This window comes from Camellia sinensis, chromosome 6 (genome assembly GCF_055761805.1).
Source record: "Camellia sinensis isolate YWXY chromosome 6, ASM5576180v1, whole genome shotgun sequence".
In the NCBI taxonomy this organism is placed as follows: Eukaryota; Viridiplantae; Streptophyta; class Magnoliopsida; order Ericales; family Theaceae; genus Camellia; species Camellia sinensis.
In genome coordinates this window covers 35,931,143-35,951,164 of record NC_138966.1, presented here as the reverse complement: position 1 = coordinate 35,951,164, position 20,022 = coordinate 35,931,143, and the positions used below count along the sequence as shown (strand labels likewise).

Sequence of the window (20,022 nt, the reverse complement as noted above, 5' to 3'; positions counted from 1 at the left end):
ACCCATTTTAACTGGGGTTTTAGTATTTTAGATCCAACTTCTAAAGAGAGGAGTTTGATATTTTTTATACTAGTATTTTATTTTTATTTTTATTTTTTTTTGTTTTCATTTATGGAGATTGTATATAGCTATTAGTGGTTGTAGGCTCAAAATTGGTGCTTGATTGTTAGGTTTGATGATTGTTGATTTAATAACTCGTGTTAGATTCGTAGTTTATTTGATGTAATATTTTAAATGTTTGTAATTAATGTCTTGTCGATTGACAAAAAAATAAAATAAAATAGGCACCCATTTTGTTTGGATGGAATTTTAGATTCCTCATTCAAAAATCCAATTGCACAATCATACACTAATGTGGGATAGGATTTTTTTTTTATTAAAAAATTAGTTTATATCTTATTCATAAATTTTATTTATTATTTTCTTTTTTTTTCTTCAAATTCAAGATTTAAATACAACCTAAAAGAATGAAACCAATGCAAGTCACATGCTAGACAATGTTGTGGGAATTGAACAATAATTTCTCTAAATCAATTTTGCAGAATAATAATATTAAATAAAATAGATTTTGAAAATAGGTTTTATACAATTTGATAAAATTATATATATACATATATAACAGAATAAGAATTAGAAGAAGATGAAGAAAAGATTCAGAAAAAAGTTTGTGTAATTGTAAGAGGCAAGTCAAAAACGTTGTCTTAAAGTCGTTATACGCTCCCTCTGTGCATGTTTTAACTATCACAAGATACAACCCAAAAAACTCACAAGATCTAACACATTGCACAGTTGCAGCATAAGGATTTGCTAAGTTTGTATCAGTTGCCCAGAAACATAGAATATAGAGAATACAGTAAAGAGGGGAGAGAGAGAGAGAGAGCAAAACAGAATACGCTGTTTTATTTTTTTTTCTTCTGCCTGAGTTAGAGTCCTATATATAAAGACTCTCTGATGTCTGTTGGGAACAGACACACCCTTTGCTTTTTGAATTCAAACACTATTTGAATTATAAATAAACATGATTGTTGGAAAAAGAAATAAATAAATAAATGCAAATAATAAAATAAAATTAAAAAAAATACAAATAAAGTTTTGAAACTTTTAAGAAATCTCCAACAATCCCCCACAAGATTCAAAACTTTGCAAAACCATCAAATAAATACAAAAATAATAATGATAATAATATGGGCAACTCTAAAACCATATAATGGGTATAGATGTTTTTCAAACTTGAACCTCACTTAGTGTTGACAGTTTCATTCTGAAGGAATATCAGTGAATCAGGTCTTGAACTAATTCCCTTTTACCAAAATTCAACAAGTCACACATATGGTATGATACATAATTATGGCGCTAGTTAACATTGTTAGTAACCATGTGCTCAATCTTGATTCTCATAAGAGTTTTAGGGAGCGACCCTATTCCTACGGTCGCGGCTTCACAACGCTCTCATTTAAGTGAATCCTCCAAAGATAGAAGTGATAGATGTGTACCTTGCAAGTGCATGCCCGCCTTGGGATTCATTTAGAGTAAGTACTCTTCTTTAATCATTACATTTACATCAACATTTATATCTCAGGGATAAGCAAGAGAATATAAATAATAAATTTAATAAAAGTCTCCTTATTTAAAGTGTTGGAATATGAGTCAAGCTATAAGAATTGTTCCTACCAGTTGAACTTTCGTCATGGGATCTCCAATCACAAAAGTCGGGTTACCTCCATCGTTGACTCCCTGTGGGCTTAGACCCATCCCCCTCGATAAAACTAAGACTATACTCTTAGATAAACCTCCTATTAACTGATCGACGATATCCTTTTCAGATTTCACAAAATTCCAAGATATAACATTTTTATTCACCAAACTCTTATTGATTTATATCTCACTTGCATATGCCTATTCATCTTTTTATTAGTATGTGCTTGTCTCACAAGTTCTTTTACAGCTCTATTCTCACAATGTATGGAAATAACAGGTATAGGATTTTTCACAAGTGGAATATCAAAGAGTAAATTTTTAATCCACTTAGCTTTAGTACATGTGGTATCTAAGGCTATAAGTTTTGATTCTGTTGTATTTTTAGAGATAACAGTTTGTTTCTTAGAACCCCAAGATATTATTGCTTCACATAACATAAATATATACCAGGTAATAGACTTAACATCTAAGCTATCTGTTATCCAATTAGCAATGATATAACCTTCTACCACGTTAGGAAAACCACTAAAGCAAAGTGAATAATCTAGAGTTCCTCTTAGATATTTAAAAATTCTTTCCACAACAATCCAATGATCTTTACTAAGATTATGAGAGTGTCTACTTAATCTCCTAATAGCATAGGCAATATCCAGTCTAGTCTTATTAGCAATATAGAGAAGTGATCTAATAATTTGAGAATATCTAAGTTGAGATACAGGTGCACCATTATTTTTCTTGAAATTCATGCTAAGATCAAAGGAGTTGAAATAGGTTTGAGATTATAATAATCAAACTTTTTAAACATCTTCTCTAGGATTCAAAATTGATTTAATGTAGTACCTTTGGTTGTTTTCTCTAATTTCATACCCAAAATTATATAAGATTCTCCTAAATCTTTCATATCAAATTTCGAAGACATAAGATTTCACATTTTTAATTATCTCTAAATTTGTTCCGAATAATAAGAGGTCATCAATATATAAACACAAAATAATGCATTATCCATTTTCTTCTTTAAACTATACACATCTATCATGTTCATTGATTGTAAAATCATATTCTAGAATTACCTTATGAATTTTTCATGACATTGTTTAGGAGCTTACTTAAGTCTATACAAAAATTTAACTAACTTGCAAACTTTATGTTCTTGTCATTTAATCACAAAACCTTCATGTTGCTCCATATAAATTTTCTCATCTAAATCTCTATTCAAAAAAGCAATTTTAACTTCCATTTGGTGAATTTCTAAATTATAAATAGATGCTAGAGCAATCAAGATTCTAATGGTTGTAATCCTAGAAAAAAGGTGAATAAATGTTGAGATAATCTATTCGTTTCTTTTGTGTAAACCCTTGGCTACTAATCTTGCCTTATATTTATCTATACTTCCATTAGGTTTTAATTTCTTTTTAAATACACATTTGCAACCGATAGCTTTACTCCCAGGAGGTAGATTAGTCAACTCTCAAGTGTCATTTTGAAGTATTGATTTAATCTCACTATTAATAGCTTCCTTCCAAAATGGTGCATCTAAGGATGATATAGCTTCTATAAAAGTATTTGGTTCTCCTTTAGTTAAAAATGTATAAAAATCATCTCCAAAGTTTTCTCTATTCTAGTTCTCTTACTCCTTCTAAGTTCTAAGTCTAGATGTTCAGAATCATGTCTTAAAGAAATAACACTAGCCCTAGTATTAGAAGTTCTATTTACAACCTGATTTGAGATCCTAGTTTTATATGGGAAAATATCTTCAAAAAAATGTAACTTCACGAGATTTAATTATTGTATTATTAGTAATTTCACTAACTTCAGAATTTATTCCTAGAAATCTATTAGCACTACTATTTTGAGCATATCATAAGAAAACGGTATCAATAGTTTTGGGTCCTATTTTCTTACGTTTAGGTTATGGAATTGTTACTTTGGCTAGACACCTCTACATTTTTAACATTTTAAGATTAGGTACTTTTTTTTTTTTTTTTTTCCAGATTTCATAAAGTGTTTTATCATTATCATTCACAATTACTCAATTTAATATAACACAAGTAGTGTGCATCGCTTCCCCCCACAGGCTCTCCGGTAATCCAGAACTAATAAGCATTGCATTCATGATATCCATTAGAGTTTGGTTTTTTCTTTCAGCTATTCCATTAGATTGTGGATAATAAGGTGGGGTTATCTCATGAATAATTCCATGTTCTACAGAAAAATTACTAAGAGTACCTACATGATATTTGCCTCCTCCATTAGATCTAAGTTTCTTAATCTTCCTTTCTAATTGATTTTCAACTTCAGCTTTATACATTTTAAATTTACTAAACACTTCATCTTTGGTTTTAATTAAATACAAGTAACAAAGTCTAGAACAATCATCTATAAAGGTTAGAAAATACTTATTTAATGCTATAGTTGGCAGTCTATTAGAATCACAAACATCACTCTATATAAGGTCTAGGAGTTGTGAATTTCTTTCTACAGATTTATAATGTTTCTTAGGTTATTTTGCTTGGACACATATTTCACATTTGTGTTTGACATCAATAGGTGACTTATGTGCTAATTCTAAATCCATCATTTTTCTAATTTTTACATTTGTGTTTGACATCAATAGGTGACTTATGTGCTAATTCTAAATCCATCATTTTCCTAATTTTTCTTAAATTCACATGTCCAAGTCTTTCATACCACAAATCACAAACTTCAAGATTCAAAATATTATGAGAGCTATTATTAATTTCAAAAGACACATTTAATTTAAATAAACCATCACATAGAAAACCTTTTCTAATAAAAATATCATTTTTAGTAACTACATATTTATTTGATTCCATTACAACTTTTGTAACCTAATTGTACTAAACACGATCCACTAATAATATTTGTCGTTTAATTTCGATTTTGTATGCTCACATGTTCATTATAAGATTTGTTAGCTTTTATGTTGTGTTATTGAGTCAAATTGATCAGTACCATTTAAAATCTCTAAATTCTTACCTATCATTAGATTTTGATTTATAAGGAAAATCCAATTCTGATCACTATTGGCTTGGCTTGTTTGTTGTTTAATTTTGATTTTGTATGTTCACATGTTCATTATAAGAAAATTAAGGGATTTGGGTTAAATATGGATCATTGAAAACATAATTTACTGTTTAAGGGATTTGTTCCCCTTTGTTCGCCTTTGTTTATATAATCTAATATAAGTAAACTCTTGTAGTGTTTTTATTTAGTTTGTATTATTTTGTAAACATAATTTATAGCTTTTATGCTAATATTGAGCACTTATTTATTTTTTAAGTGACTTGGCACATTGATATGGAACCTAAGAATGTTGAGAATGACAGTGGTGATTGTGATTGGAAGCCTGGAGTTCGCATAACATTTGATACAGAACAAGAAGCATATGATTTCTATAATGCTTATGGAGAAAGGTTGGGCTTTAGTATTAGAAGGGATTATGTAAACAAGAGCAAGGAGGGGCAAATCACTTCAAGGCAATTTGTTTGTAATAAGGAGGGGTTTCGGGTTGTGGACTAGAGAGATCTGTTAACACAAAATCTTAGGAAGATATCTGCATCACAAGCAACCAGAATAGATTTAGTCGAAAAATCTGAAATCTATCTTAATGCTGCATTTGAGCTCATAGGTAATGAAGCTGGTGGAAGGGAGTCGCTTGCCTTCACAAAACCGGACCAAAAAAATTACGTGAGAACGAAGAGGCAAAAGAGTTTAGAATATGGGGAGGCAGGTAGCATTTTGCAATATTTTCATGAGAAAACATTGGAGAATCCATCTTTTTTTACTCGGTCCAATTAGATAACGAGGAGCAGATTACAAACATAACTTGGGCCGATGCTCAAATGATCAAGGATTATGGGCAATTTGGTGATGTTGTGACTTTCGACACTACTTACAAGTTAAATAGTGCACATAGACCATCTGTGTCTTTCGTTGGATTTAACCATCATAGGGAAACTATTATATTTGGCGCAACTTTGATGTATGATGAGACTGCCGATTATTTTATATGGCTTTTTAGAAGATTCTTGGAGGCGATGTTAAGTAAGGCTCCGAAAACAATTTTTACAATCAAGATGCTACAATGACTAAGGCCATAACTATTGTCATGCCTAACACAAACAACTGCCTTTGCACTTGGCACTTGATGCAAAATGCATTAAGGCATTTAAATTATATATTCAAGGATAAAGGGATGAAGAGTGTTTTATCCAAATTTATGTACGACATTGAGGATGAGGAAGAGTTTATGTTAAAATGGGAGGAAATCCTTGACAAGTATGAAGTGCGAGATAATCATTGGTTGAAGTTAACATTTGGGGTCAAGGAAAAATGGGGTTGGCCATATGTTAGAAATGCATGGGGTGTAGGCATGAGTAGCACCCAACTTAGTGAATCTTTTAATGCTTTCTTGAAGGATTTCATTCAGTTTGATCATAACTTAATGCAATTTTTCATGCATTTTGGTCAAGTTCTTTGTGAGAAGAGGTACAAAGAGTTACAAGCTGAATATGCTCTATGCCAAAAGTTGGCAAGGGTGAATATAAAAGTGAAGATGATGGAGCAAGCTGCAGATGTTTACACCAATAAAATTTATGCAGAATTTCACGATGAGTATGTCAAGTCCCTTGAAGGAAACAATGAAGAAACTGAACATGATGGTGAGAGTACCGTGTATACGGTTCTTGATAGTGATGGTGTAAAGGTGAGGAAGGTGAGAGTGGAGTGTGATGGTTCATTGACTTGCAATTGTAGGAAGTTTGAAATGCAAGGCATTTTGTGTAGTCATTGTTTGAAGATCCTTAGAGACACCCTCAAATTCAAAGAGATTCCTTCACAATATATTCTCAAGAGATGGACTACAAAAGCAAGAGCTGAAAATGTGAAAGATAGGTGTGGGCATGATATTAAGGTTGATGTAAGATTGCATCAAACTTTACGCTATAGATCATTGATGGCAATATTCAAAGTAGTAGCGTGTAGAGCTTTCGAAAGTAAGGAAACATATAACTTGACGGTAGAGAAAGTGGATGAATTAATTGCAATCATTGAAAGCATGTTAACCACAAAATTCAATATGCCTTTTTCAAATACTATTGAACAAGAAATCCCTCCCAACACATGCCTCGAAAGCTTTGACGTGGATGGTGTAGCAGATACAAATGTAGTTCAAGCAAAAGGACTCAAGGGAAGAGAGTGCACTAGCAAGGGAAGATGGCTGTCAAAAGGTGGTTTGGAGCTTGCTTTGGCAAAGAAAAATAAAACAAGTTCACATAATGCTTCTCAAACTCCTATGTCTGTTGCTCCTCAATGTCCTCCCTTATTTTCGGCGAGTGATCATGAACCACCTCCCTTGTTTTCGCAGAGTATTCCTCAATCGGCTCCTTTATTTTCAATAAGTGCTCCTCAGCTTCCTCTATTCTCGACGAGTGTTGCTCAAGTTAATGCTTCTTTGTCTCAATTTATGTATCCCACCTATGATGTAAGTTAGTTTAATAAGAAGTTTTATTATGTTGATTTGTAGGTCAATATTGCCATTTTAAATTGATATGTGTTTGTTATTGTTGCAGCCAAGTAATATGCCTTTTTCAATGCCATCAATGTATTCCGTGCATGGAAGCTATCAAGCATTGCTTAACAATGCAAGTGGTTATGACTAGCAAGCCTCAAATAGTCCTGCATGTAGTCAAGTAATTTATTTTTTACCTTTCCTCTTTTATTTTGTCATTCATTCATTTCAAGTTCCAATTTATTTTATGGTTCCTTTGATATAAGAGTATTTTCTTTTTTTGAGGTACTACATAGGCATGGGCGTGGGCATGACTGTGGTTGTGGGCATGATCATGTGGATCACACGTCAATATCTTAGAATTGATTTTTTTTTTCTTGGATACGATATTCGTCTATGTAATATTGAAAACCTTTCATGTGGATGTAGAAAATATTGTTGTGTTCTTTGATCATTGGGGTATTTTGAGTTGAAAACCTTTCAGTTGAAATATTGCTGAAAATTTGATGAAATTTTGCTGAAATTTTTGTTCAAATGTTGCTGAAATGTTGTTGAAATAATGCTGAAATGTTGCTGGAATTTTGCAGTATTTTTGCTTAAATTTTTGTTGAAATGTTGCTGAAATTTTGCAAAAATATTGCTGAGCTGTTGCTAGAATTTTTGTTGAAATGCTGCTGAATTGTTGTTGGAATTTTTGTTCAAATGTTGCTGAACATGATGCTGAAATTTTGCACAAATGCTCTGCTAAAATGTTGCTGCAAATGTTGTAATTCAGAGCAGCAGTTTGTCTTACCTCCTTTAGATCCTTTAGTCTGATGTGCATTTTGCAAAAATGCCAACCCCGAAAACAATCCACATTAGAACATTGTGCATTGTACATTTGAAATGATACATAGGACAAGAAGAACAATGGATCATTGATCCAGCAACAGTTTGCTCACAATCAACATTTCATGGGTTGTTAGAGAAACAAAAGAAAAAAGCAGTTTGCTCCAGCATTTCAACCTATTTGCATTTCAACCTATTGCAGCATTCTAACCTGTTTGCTCCAACATTAGAACATTGTGCATTTCAACTTCACAATCAATTTAAAATATACAAAAGAAAGAAGAAGTCCACAACCAACTTCATTTACAAAAGAGAAGTTCACAATCAACATTAGAACATTGTGCATTTCAAGGCCACAACCAACTTAATTTACACTTAATATTTATTTCACAAAAGGAGAAGTCCAAATTCAAGCTTAATTTACACATAATATTTAAACAACAAAAGAAAAAGGGCTTTATCCATATGACCACCAAATACACAGTGATGAACAGGGCCATGGCCGATTAGAACTTGTCCATAGGGCCGAATAGGCCACAGATCATGTGGAAATGCCTGGGGTCCAGCTGTGAGGGCAGGGTGTCCATAATAGAAAGTGGGCCCCTGGAGAGCAATATAAAAAAGAGGACCATTAGCCAAAGGAGGGGGATGTAAGAAAAAAAGGAGATAACTTGTGACAAGAAACACCTAAGAGAATATTAAATGATTAGTAGGCGAGGTAATTCTGGCACCTTCGACCGAAGTGCATGCCCCATTTCAAGTACCAATTTGAGGATTAAGAGAGTCTACTATGACCAAAGGGTATTTCAAAACCCGTTTACCACAATTGGCGCTGTCTGTAGGAATACTCAAACGCGTTCATGGTAGACATAACGGATGATTCTTCACTTGTTCCAGATGACGACACACCAATAGATGATGTTACACCAAGAACCATGCCTCCGCGAAGGGCCCTGAACTTTGACCTAGTGGCTCAAACTTTGCCTTTAACCTCTATGCAGGAAACTATGCAGATGATCATGGATCAAGCAAAGCAAAACGAACAACGTCTGGAAGACATGGTGGTTGATAACGAACTTTTGCATAAGGAATTGGCCCTTGAGTTAGCCAAATCCCAACCAGCCGTGCTACATCGTGATTGGGGTTGGTCACCACAGAAAAAGAATGATGATCGACGACGTCGGCATCGGAAACATAGTAGTGGCAGTGCTTCTGACTTGTCGTCTCAGGAACCCAGGAAGAAGGGGTGAGTTGATATGTCCAGCTCATCCGAGGGAAGTTCGTATGTACGGCACAGGCAAGGAAAAGGAGATGATGGTTCAGATGAAGAAGATAAACATGATCCATTCGTATAACGCATTGCAAAGGTTGTATTGCCTAAAAATTTAAGCACTAACGTTCACCTTGTATGACGGTAAGTCAGACCCTACGGATCACATTCCTTATTACAAACAAGCGATGATGTTGCATGCTGATGATGAAGCCCTCATCTATTGAATGTTTCCAAGCAGTCTAGGACCATTGGGCGTTAGGTTGTATTATAAACTGGAGCCGGCGTCAATAAAAAGCTTTCATCAACTCCAAAAATCTTTCAGGGCAATATTTATCACCAACGAGGTTCAGCCAAAGCAAGCTGACTTTCTCTAGGCGGTGCATATTAAACTGGAAGAGACCCTCCGAGAGTATTCGGCGTGCTACTAGGAGTGTTTCAACTTGGTGGACGATGCCTGCAATGACTCCATGGCCATTACCACCTTTAAAATGGGGTTACAACCCAATAGTCCTCTTCGAAGTTCATTGACTAGACGGCCTCCCAAAATAGTCTGGGCGCTAATGAAGAAAATTAAGGAGTATTGCAAGGTGGAAGACGATGCCCATCGCGTCAAGGCCAGATAGAAAGTTGTGAAGTTGGCTCTATCTGGTTCGGTTCGGTTCAGCCCATAAGCATCGTATCGCCAAGGAGCCCTAAACATCGTAGGGCTAAACGAGATAGCCGGCATGATTCGCACCGATCAAGCGAGCATTGTTCGCATTGTTTGAACGAATAGTATCAAGTGGATAGTAGGCATACCAGACGTTTGGATAAGAAGTATATGGAGTTGGCAGAGCCAATTAGTAAGATCTTACCCAAAGTCCAACATCTTCCGTTCTTTAAGTGGCCGTCCAAGATGATTGGATGCCTTGATACTAGAAGAAGGGATAGGCGATGTGAATATCACAAGGACCATGGCCACAACACTGATAGCTATTATACACTAAAGGACCACCTGGAGAAGTTAGTGCAAGATAGCCGGTTGACCCAACATATCCGAAAGAACAATCCACCAAACACGGTAGCTCTACGGCCAGATTCACCTCCACTTGGTGTGATTCACATGATATACAGTATGTTGCCGCCAACTCAGGTACATACAATCCAGCTACAACATAGCCCATCCCAGCCATTTACACCAGCCAAATGGCCTCATGAAACTGGAAAAATCAGCTTCGACGACACCGATCTTGAAGGGGTAACACTCCCCCAGGACGATGCTCTTGTTGTGGAGTTGCGCATACACAGATTCGTCATCGAACGCGTTCTAATCGATCAAGGGAGCACCTTGGAGATAATTTATTACAAAACATTTCTTAAACTCAGCTTCACCGATTCGGACTTGTTTGCTTACTATCCGTTGTTCGGCTTCAATGCCAACCCTGAGTATCCTTTGGGCAAGATCACATTACTGGTCTATGCAAGCACCATGTCAGTCGATGTGGAGTTTCTAGTCGTCAAACTTTCATCACCATACAATCTCATCATGGAGAGATCCTGGTTGCACGCAATGCAGGTTGTACCAAGTACCTACCATCAATTACTCCACTTTCCAATGTAACATGGCATCGAGCAAATTCGGGGTTCTCAAAAGTCAGCAAGGGCATGTTACATTTTCGCTTTGGAAAAGAAGCCAAAGGAACTGGAAGTAAACTAGATTGAAGTCCCGGTTCGAGAAGTCCTCGAGGACATTGGAAAAGCCCTTAGTGATAAGGTAACTGAAGACCTCGATCGGGTCAGAATCGAAGGGGAACCCGACAAGTTCTTCATGATTGGCACCTCCTTGAACACAGCCGAAAGACAAGAGCTGGTTTCCTTCTTACTGAACAACATTGACGTATTTGCCAAGACACTATATGAGATGTTGGGGGTGGATTTGAGTGTAGCCCAACACTGCTTAAATGTTGACCCATAGGTTAAACCAATTATTCAGAAAAGTCGACGGTCGACTGTGAAGCATACTTTAGCCATTGTTAACGAAATTGACAGATTGCTGGAAGCTGTGGCAATTCACAAAGTAACTTATCCAACGTGGTTGTCCAATACCATGGTTTTCAAGAAGAAAAATGGATCTTGGCGCGTTTTTGTAGATTTCACGAACTTGAATAGGGCATACCCTAAGGATTGTTTTCCGTTTCCCTGAATTGACCAACTTGTGGGCGCAATTATGCACCACCAATGCCTAAGTTTCTTGGATGCTTACTGGGGTTACCATCAAATTGCAATGCATCAAGAGGACTAGGAAAAGACTGCATTCCTCACCCCACGAGGAACCTATTGCTACAAGGTCATGCCGTTCGGAATAAAGATTGCAGGGACAACCTACCAGAGGGTGGTCACCACTATGTTTAAAGAGTAGCTCGACCGTACCATGGAAGTATACATTGACGATATGGTGGTGAAATCCAAAGAAAAGCAGGCCCATCTAGCTAACTTAGCCACGACCTTCAACATTCTCCAAAAGTACAAAATGAAACTAAATGCCTCGAAATGTGCATTCGGCATCGGATCCGGCAACTTTCTCGGCTACATTGTGAACCATCGCGGAATAGAGGCCAACCCGAGGTAGATCACGGTAATTATTGAACTTGGCTCTCCTAATTCGGCCAAAGAAGTTCAGAAGTTGATGGGAATGGTTGCCATTTTCAATAGGTTTATCAGCCGCTCCTCGGACCGCTGCCGACCATTTTTTCACACACTTCGGTAGGGCAAAGCATTTCAGTGGACCCCCTAGTGCCAGGCTGCACTGGACGGCTTGAAAACCTATCTCTGTTCAATATCACTTTTGGCAATTTTGTCGCCAGGCGATCCGCTTGTCTTTTGTCTAGCGGTATCCGATCAAGCGATAAGTGCTGTGTTATTGAAGGAGGAACTCGGGGAGTAGAGACCAATCTACTATGTAAGCAAGGCGATGGTCAACGCCGAGACACGATACCTGCCCTTGAAAAAGCTCATCCTGGCTCTTATGGTGGCTGCCAGAAAGCTAATGCACTATTTTCAGGCTCATACCATAGGGGTACTAACGGATTATCCTCTCCGAGCAGCGCTCCATAGCGCGAAAGGATTAGGGCGAGTCTCTAAATGGGCTTTGGAACTCGGTCAATATGACATCCAGTTTTTGCGCAGAACGGCCATTAAGGGGTAAGTGCTGGCCGACTTTGTAGCCAAGTTTACAGGGTTCCATGCCGACTTCAAGATTGATCAACTCTCCCCTCAACCTTAACCAGACTGGAGAATGTATGTTGGAGACATTTGGCAAATGTATTGTGACGGATCATCCAACTAATGTGTCAACGGGGCAGGCGTAGTAATGATGACCCCCGAAGTGGCAATAATCGAGTAGGTAATCAAATTGGGTTTTGACGCATCAAATAACGAGGCCGAATACGAAGCATTGCTAACCGTCCTTCATAACGCACTACACCTTGGTGCCCAGCGGTTGCAGGTTTTTTGTGACTTAAAATGAGTCATCAACCAATTAAAAGGGAAATATACAGCTACGAACGACCGAATTACAGCCTACATGAGAATGGTGAATTCCTTGCTCACGAAGTTCGATCACCACGAGCTGAATCAGATAACCCGAGATCAGAGCACACATGCAGATGCCTTTGCTTGCCTAGCTTTTGCCATTAACTCAGAAATCAAATGAACCATCGAAGTAGGATTTGTCCTAGAACCGAGTATCACTTCCTTCGAACTAGCTCAGATTAACATCATTGAGTCAGGATCAGGTTGGATGGACCCTATCGCCACATTTCTCTCCTCAGAATAGCTTCCAATAGACAAAAAAGAAGCCCACAAGTTCAGGAATAAAGCCCTGCGATATTACCTGGATCCCTAGGGAAAGCTTTACAAAAAATCTCTCTTAGGGCCATATTTGGAATGTGTTCACCTGGACAAAGTTAAGGACTTCTTGACCGAAATACATGAAGGTAGTTGCGGCGCCCACTCTGGAGGGCGATTATTGGCCCACCGAACTGTAACGCAGGGATATTATTGGATGACCATGTGTACTAATGCCGAGAACTACGTAAAGAAGTGCGAACAATGCCAAAAGTTCTCCCCATTAATCTATATGCCTGCTGAAGAATTAAATTCTGTTACTAGTACTTAACTGTTCGCTCAATGTGGCCTTGACGTCGTCAGACCATTACTACGAGCACCAGGAAACAAACGATTCTTGATCGTTGCAACAGACTATTTCACGAAGTGGGTCGAAGCAGAATCACTAGCACATATTTGAGATATCGATGTTAAACGCTTTGTGTGGAATAATATTATAATTCAATTCGGCATATCAAGAGCACTTGTATCTGACAATGGCACCCTATTCGATTGTGGAGTCTATTGGGAGTTATGTAATACATATGGTATCTGGCCCTACTTTTCCTCATCGGCTTACCCACAAAGTAATGGTCAGGCAGAGGCCTCTAAAAAAGTGATCCTGGACAGAATCAAGAAACGACTGGAGAAGGCCAAGGGTGTGTGGGATAAAGAATTGTCCAGTGTATTATGGGCTCACCGTACCACTCCGAGACGGTCCACTGGAGAAACACCGTTTGCCTTGTGCTTTGGGACAGAGGCTATTATCCCTTTTTCAAATCGGCCAGCCCACTCTAAAATCAAAGGCTTTTGACACAGGGTGTAATGACATGATGTTGGCCTTAGATCCAAATTTGATTGAGGAATGCCAAGATCGATCTCTTGCGCGCATGGCGCGATATCAGCAGCTACTCGCCAGGTTGTATAACCAGTACGTGCAGATGCACCATTATGCTCCTGGAGAATTGGCACTCAAGAAAGTGCTTCTTGCTACTAAAAACTCGGCAGACGAAAAACTTGGTTTCAATTGGGATGGCCCCTATCAAATTGATTCGATTGCGGTACGGGAGCATATCGTCTTTCCGACATGACTGACAGACGTTTACCACGACCCTGGCGTTTGACCCACTTGCATAAATTTTATCATTAAACCAACTTGTTCGATATGCTAGTCCGCTTTTGTTTTTGCTGCTGGCCAAGCATGTAAACATCTCTGTAGTTACTTGGCAATACGATGTGCCTTTCTCGTTGACTTCTTGTTTTAATGTTCCATTTGGTATAAGACTCTTAATTCGGAGTGCCTTTCGTGCTTGATCACATTTGGCCATTATAAAGACTCTGAATTTGGAGCGCCCTTCGTGCTTTGCACGATTGGCCGAATAAGCCTCCGAATTCGGAGCCTCTTTCGTGCTTGATCACGATTGGCCATTACAAAGACTCTGAATTTGGAGTGCCCTTTGTGCTTTGCATGATTAGCCGAATAAGCCTCTAAATTTGGAGCTCCTTTCGTGCTTGATCACGATTGGTCATTACAAAGACTCTGAATTCAGAGCACCCTTCGTGCTTTGCACGATTGGTCAAATAAGCCTCTGAATTCAGAGCGCCTTTCGTACTTGATCACGTTTGGCCATTACAAATACTCCGAGTTCGGAGCGCCTTTCGTGCTTTGCACGATTGGCCGAATAAGCCTCCGAATTTGGAACACCTTTTGTGCTTGATCATGTTTGGCCATTAAAAAGACTCCGAATTTGGAGCCCCCTTCGCGCTTTGCACGATTGGCCGAATGAGCCTCTGAATTTGGAGCGCCTTTCATGCTTTATCTAGTTTGGCCATTACAAAGACTCTAAATCCGGAGTGCCCTTCATGCAATGCTTGATTGGTTGAATAAATCCGAGAATTCAGAATTGCCAAAATCGGCAAAATTTAGCAATCAAATTACAATACCAAATAGACAAACACAGTTTATGTTTATGTCGAGCAATACATGGTACATGGTTTCTCGCTACAAATACAAATACATGGATCCTGCTATAAAAAAAGGTACAATACAAGTTTCTTGTTAATTAGGCCTTCTTCTTTATTGTCAGTCTTTTCGGCGTCATAAGCTTCGAAGGGAAACTTGTAACTTTGATACAATAGCGACACCGAGTCTATACCAACGGCTTGCAAAGCCTCAGTCCACCCATGCTTAAAGCACGGTTCTCACATCGGGAAACATCATCCGCCAACTTTTCTTTGGTCTTCTCAATGTTGATTTTTCGACCATCAAAAAAGCCTTCTTCATACGCTTGTGTTCTTATTGCTTCTTTGGCAAACATGATTGCCATATCCTGATCAGCTATGGCATGGTCAAGTAGGTGCTAGTTTACTCTGTCTAATACGATTGGGTTCGTTGGATCTGCTGATTGGGTCTTGGCAGCTCTGACTTTTCTCAGTGCACTCTCAGCCTTTTTCGCGCGGTGCTCTAAGTCTCGAATATGCCTGTCTTTCTGTTCAATTTCCTTTTTCACTGCTCGAAGGCGCATGCCAATCTCATATGAGCTATAGAGTCCCTGTACTGCTCCATGAATGCCCTCTTTGAAAATTTCATAGTCAACCCGTCCGACCATTGATTGTTGAACTTCGGGTGGAAACATTTGCCGAGTAAACTCGATTGCCATGTTCGAATCACGAATAATTGAGTCTTCTTTGGTCATTGGTTTGTTCCCAATAAACATAGAAAAACTTAATGGCCGCAGTGCCTTACTCTATTCGTTCTACGTTGAAGCAGATGCACTCCAAGTTCTTGAGTTCCCTCATTGCTGCACCCCCCTCCTAGGTGATTTTTCTACCTCGCCCCCTCTGGGGGACTTGCTGCGAAGACGGGGGGATTGATGCCTCTCTTGCTCCTCTGACGCCATTTTACCCGTTCGGGAGGATTCGACACCGGTTCTGCGATTCATTTTTGCTTCCAGTTCAGCTATAACGTCTTTCCTTTCTCCCTACTGTTGAAGAATACTCTGCTGGATATACAAATTTTACTCAAATCGACGTAGTGTTTCTTTCCCTTTTTACATTTAATTAGGTCTGAGAGCTTCCATTTAATGAGGCCACAGGCCCCACACACACCTGGCCACCCCGCCTATTAATTGCGATTGCAACAATTATGAAGCACCCACGGTTGCCGCTGTCTTCTCATATATTCGGCGGTTATGTTCAGTAATCAACTAGGGCAAGGAAAGATTTATTAATCTATTCGGCTTATCTTTAGACATTTTTCCGAATTAGTACAATGCCCCACTTGATCCCATGAACATGCTTCATCTGTATATTCGGTGGTTTCGCTCAGTGATCAACTGGGGTAAGGACATATTTATTAATATATTCGACTTCTCTTAAGATATTTTGCCGAATTATTACAATGCCCCACTTGATCCCAAGAACATGTTTTGTCCGTGTATTTGATGGTTTCGCTCAGTGATCAACTAGGGCAAGGGCAGATTTATTAATCTATTTGGCATATCTTCAGACATTTTGCCGAATTATTACAATGCCCCACTTGATCCCAAGAACGTGCTTCGTCTGTGTATTCGGTGGTTTCACTTAGTGATCAACTGGGGCAAGGGTAGATTTATTAACTATTTGACTTCTCTTCAAACATTTTACCGAATTAGTACAATGACCCACTTGATCCCATGAACATGCTTCGTCCTTGTATTCGGCAGTTTTGCTCAGTGATCAACTAGGGCAAGGGTAGATTTATTAAAATATTGCATGTTTCAGTTTCTTAATGCTTAATTATTCACATTCATTAGCAAAACGGGCATTTTCATTAATAAACTGCATGTGTACATTCCCTTTATACATGAAAATGGCCTAAACGTCCAAAATAAAGTGCTAACAAAAGCAAAAAAAAAAAACAAAAAAGTAGAAGAAAATCTATTACAAAACACGGTCGATCAAATGTCAAAATCCTTTGGATCTGATTCCAGCAGTTCGACTTGTAATTGCTCATAAGGAATCGGCTGATCGAGAGTCACCTTGGCGGCCACCAAAGCTTTGTGAAAATCCTAAGAGATTCGTAATTTGATAAAGATTTAATTCCACCAATTCCCAATAATCCAAAACGCATAATTTAAATCAACAAGCACTTACGAAAGTGGTTTAGATTGTTGTTTTTGAAAAACAATAAATCAACACACACGATTTTTACGTGGAAAAATCACAATTGAAGCACCTCCAATTAGGGGTGGGCGCGGATCGGTTGCGGCCACGAAATCTCCAATCCGCCATCCGTCCGCCAAATTGGCGGATTGGAGAAAATCAATCCGCATCCGTTCGCCAATCCGACGGATGCGGATTTGGCGGATTGGCGGATTGGCGGATGGATGCGAATCGGTTTGGCGGTTTGAAATTTTACAAATTTTCAACATACAAAAAAAAAAACAAAAACAAAAATTTGTGCATAATTCAACATTTATTTATTCATTATAAATTATAATAGGCAATGCAACCTGGACATAATTCAAAATTCAAAATCATTTATTCATGGAAAACATTCACATCATTTGTTCAAAATCATTTATTCATTCACATCTATGAAACATGAAAAATATTGTGCATAATTCAACATCTATTTATTCATTATAATGGGCAATGCAACCTGGGCATAATTCAAAATTCAAAATCACCCAAAACATTGTAACTTGGATTGTAATGGGCATAATTCAATATTGGTTTCCAATGGCCATAATTCAATATCACCCAAAACATTGTGCATCCAATATGCATAAATCATCTTACACAAAATATAAAGAAAACATTGTGCATCCATCCAAGTAACAGTCATCCAAGAGTTCCAAAAATAAAAAAGTTACAGTCATCCAACAAACATTGTGCATCCAAAAAAAATAAGTTACAGTCATCCAACAAATATTATGCATCCAAAAAAAATAAGTTACAGTCATCCAAAAAGTAGCAAAAAAACCATTCAGTTCTTTTCACCAAATCATGAGCCATGTAAACCTGCACAACAAAAAAATGAAATTATTTAATAAAGAAAACACTAAAAAGTTTTAAACTTAAAACAAGTAAACATATGTTAACAACATTCAACCAAGGAGAAATATTTTACCAATAATATTAAACTTCAATAAAATTAGTCTCCGGACTTGGGCTTGAACATGAGCTTGACTCCGAAACAACTACACAAAAAACATAACACAACAAAAATATGTAAAGTAAAGATAATGAATTTTGAATAATACAAAATAAATGAAATGGATAAAAAAATAAATAAATTATTGTACATATTACCTGAATCATATTGTTGTTCAAATTGCTCAACATCCTCCATTGCTTGTCTAAGGCATATCGGAATGTTACTTCGAAGCCAATTTTGTGCACAAACAAGAACCTCCACCATCTTGGGAGCAAGTGAACTACGAAATGGATCAAGTATTCGACCTCCTGTACTAAAAGCCGACTCAGAAGCAACAGTGGAAATAGGCATCGCCAACACATCTCGTGCTATAAGTGATAACACTCTATACTTTGTTGCATTAACCTTCCACCACTCCAAGATATCAAATTGAGAATTATTCCCACCTTTCTCAATATCACCCAAGTACTTGTCCAATTCCGACATACTCCCACTACTAGAAAATTGCCCCTCCAAAAATGAGTTAAATTGAGAGTTCACAATAGAGTGTGGGTCATTTTCATCTATCACCATATCTACTCTTTCATTTACATTGGAGGCACGCACATTTGTTGGCTCAAGTGTGGCATAATGATCATACAATTTGCCCAAACAATTTTTGACCTTGTCTAACATTTCTTTCACTTTCACCATATCTCCACCAAAAATTGTTGAAAAACAAAATTGCAAGTATGTCATTTTTCTTCTAGGATCAAGCACAACCGCAACATACAAAAGTAGATTGATTTTATCCCCATTTCCCCAATACTTGTCAAACTTCTCTTTCATTTTCTTTGCCATTGAAGACAAAATAGGATCATTGTCTTGGATTAGTTGTCCAATCATATTTTCAATGACAAAAATTTCAGTGTAGAATGTGTTTGAAGTAACAAATAAAGACCCAGAAAATCTCTTTGTGGCATTGTAGAACATTCTAAGAAATTTCAAAAACACCCTACAATTATCCCAATCCTCGGCTGTAGGCATCTCTCTCCTCTCACCCCCTCCATTATCCAAAAAGTAGTGTTTGCAATTGTAGTCCTCCTCACCCATTCTTTGAAAAGCACTCTCAAATTTTTCTGCTGCCTCCAACATAAGATATGTTGAATTCCACCGTGTTGGCACATCTAGGCACAAGAGGCTCTTACTCTCAATTTTCAAACTTTCCACATACTTTTTAAAAGTGTCAAGGCGGTTTGGAGAAGACCTCACATACCTCACTGCATGCCTCACATTCGCTATACAAGACTCAAGATCCTTCAATCCATCACTAACAATAAGATTTAGAATATGCGCACAACAACGCATGTGTAAAAATTCATGGCCCAAGATAGTTCCCTTCCACAATTTTGTTGTTCGTTTCAAGAATCTAATGGTTAGATTATTGGAACTCGCATTATCCACAGTTAAGGTAAAAAGGCCATCAATGTCCCACTCCTTTAAAAGTGCCTCAATTTTTTTACGAAGAGTTTCTCCTTTGCGGTCTTCAACTTGACAAAAATTTATGATCCTCTTTTGTAACTTCCAATCATCATCAATGAAATGTGCAGTTAGACACATATAACACAAATTTTGTATGGAAGTCCATGTGTCTGTGGTAAAACAAATTCTACGCCCCTTCACAATTTTTTTCAACCTCTCCCTTTCATT

At 37.6% G+C, this 20,022-nt stretch overlaps 2 protein-coding genes across 2 annotated transcripts; both read left to right on the top strand.

Moving 5' to 3' along the window:
• The first annotated feature begins 5,016 nt into the window (after positions 1-5,016).
• On the top strand, positions 5,017-5,807 carry LOC145793265 (protein FAR1-RELATED SEQUENCE 5-like). The gene is made up of 3 exons (XM_082876048.1): positions 5,017-5,206; positions 5,348-5,449; positions 5,518-5,807. The coding sequence occupies exons 1-3, from the start codon at positions 5,017-5,019 to the stop codon at positions 5,805-5,807; spliced, it is 582 nt and encodes a 193-aa protein (XP_082732174.1).
• A 4,342-nt stretch (positions 5,808-10,149) lies between these two features.
• Positions 10,150-11,511, top strand: LOC114266745 (uncharacterized). The gene is made up of 2 exons (XM_028207671.2): positions 10,150-10,884; positions 11,284-11,511. Exons 1-2 carry the CDS (start codon positions 10,150-10,152, stop codon positions 11,509-11,511), a joined length of 963 nt encoding a protein of 320 aa, XP_028063472.2.
• Positions 11,512-20,022: the final 8,511 nt, after the last annotated feature.

Excerpts from the sequence above, each read along its gene's own strand:
- LOC145793265 (XM_082876048.1), top strand. The coding sequence starts at position 5,017 with ATGGAACCTAAGAATGTTGAGAATGACAGTGGTGATTGTGATTGGAAG. Across the intron at positions 5,207-5,347 it reads CACTTCAAGGCAATTTGTTT|GTAATGAAGCTGGTGGAAGG; the intron begins GTAATAAGGAGG and ends TTGAGCTCATAG. Across the intron at positions 5,450-5,517 it reads TTTAGAATATGGGGAGGCAG|ATAACGAGGAGCAGATTACA; the intron begins GTAGCATTTTGC and ends CGGTCCAATTAG.
- LOC114266745 (XM_028207671.2), top strand. The coding sequence starts at position 10,150 with ATGGAGTTGGCAGAGCCAATTAGTAAGATCTTACCCAAAGTCCAACAT. Across the intron at positions 10,885-11,283 it reads CCTGGTTGCACGCAATGCAG|GTTAAACCAATTATTCAGAA; the intron begins GTTGTACCAAGT and ends GTTGACCCATAG.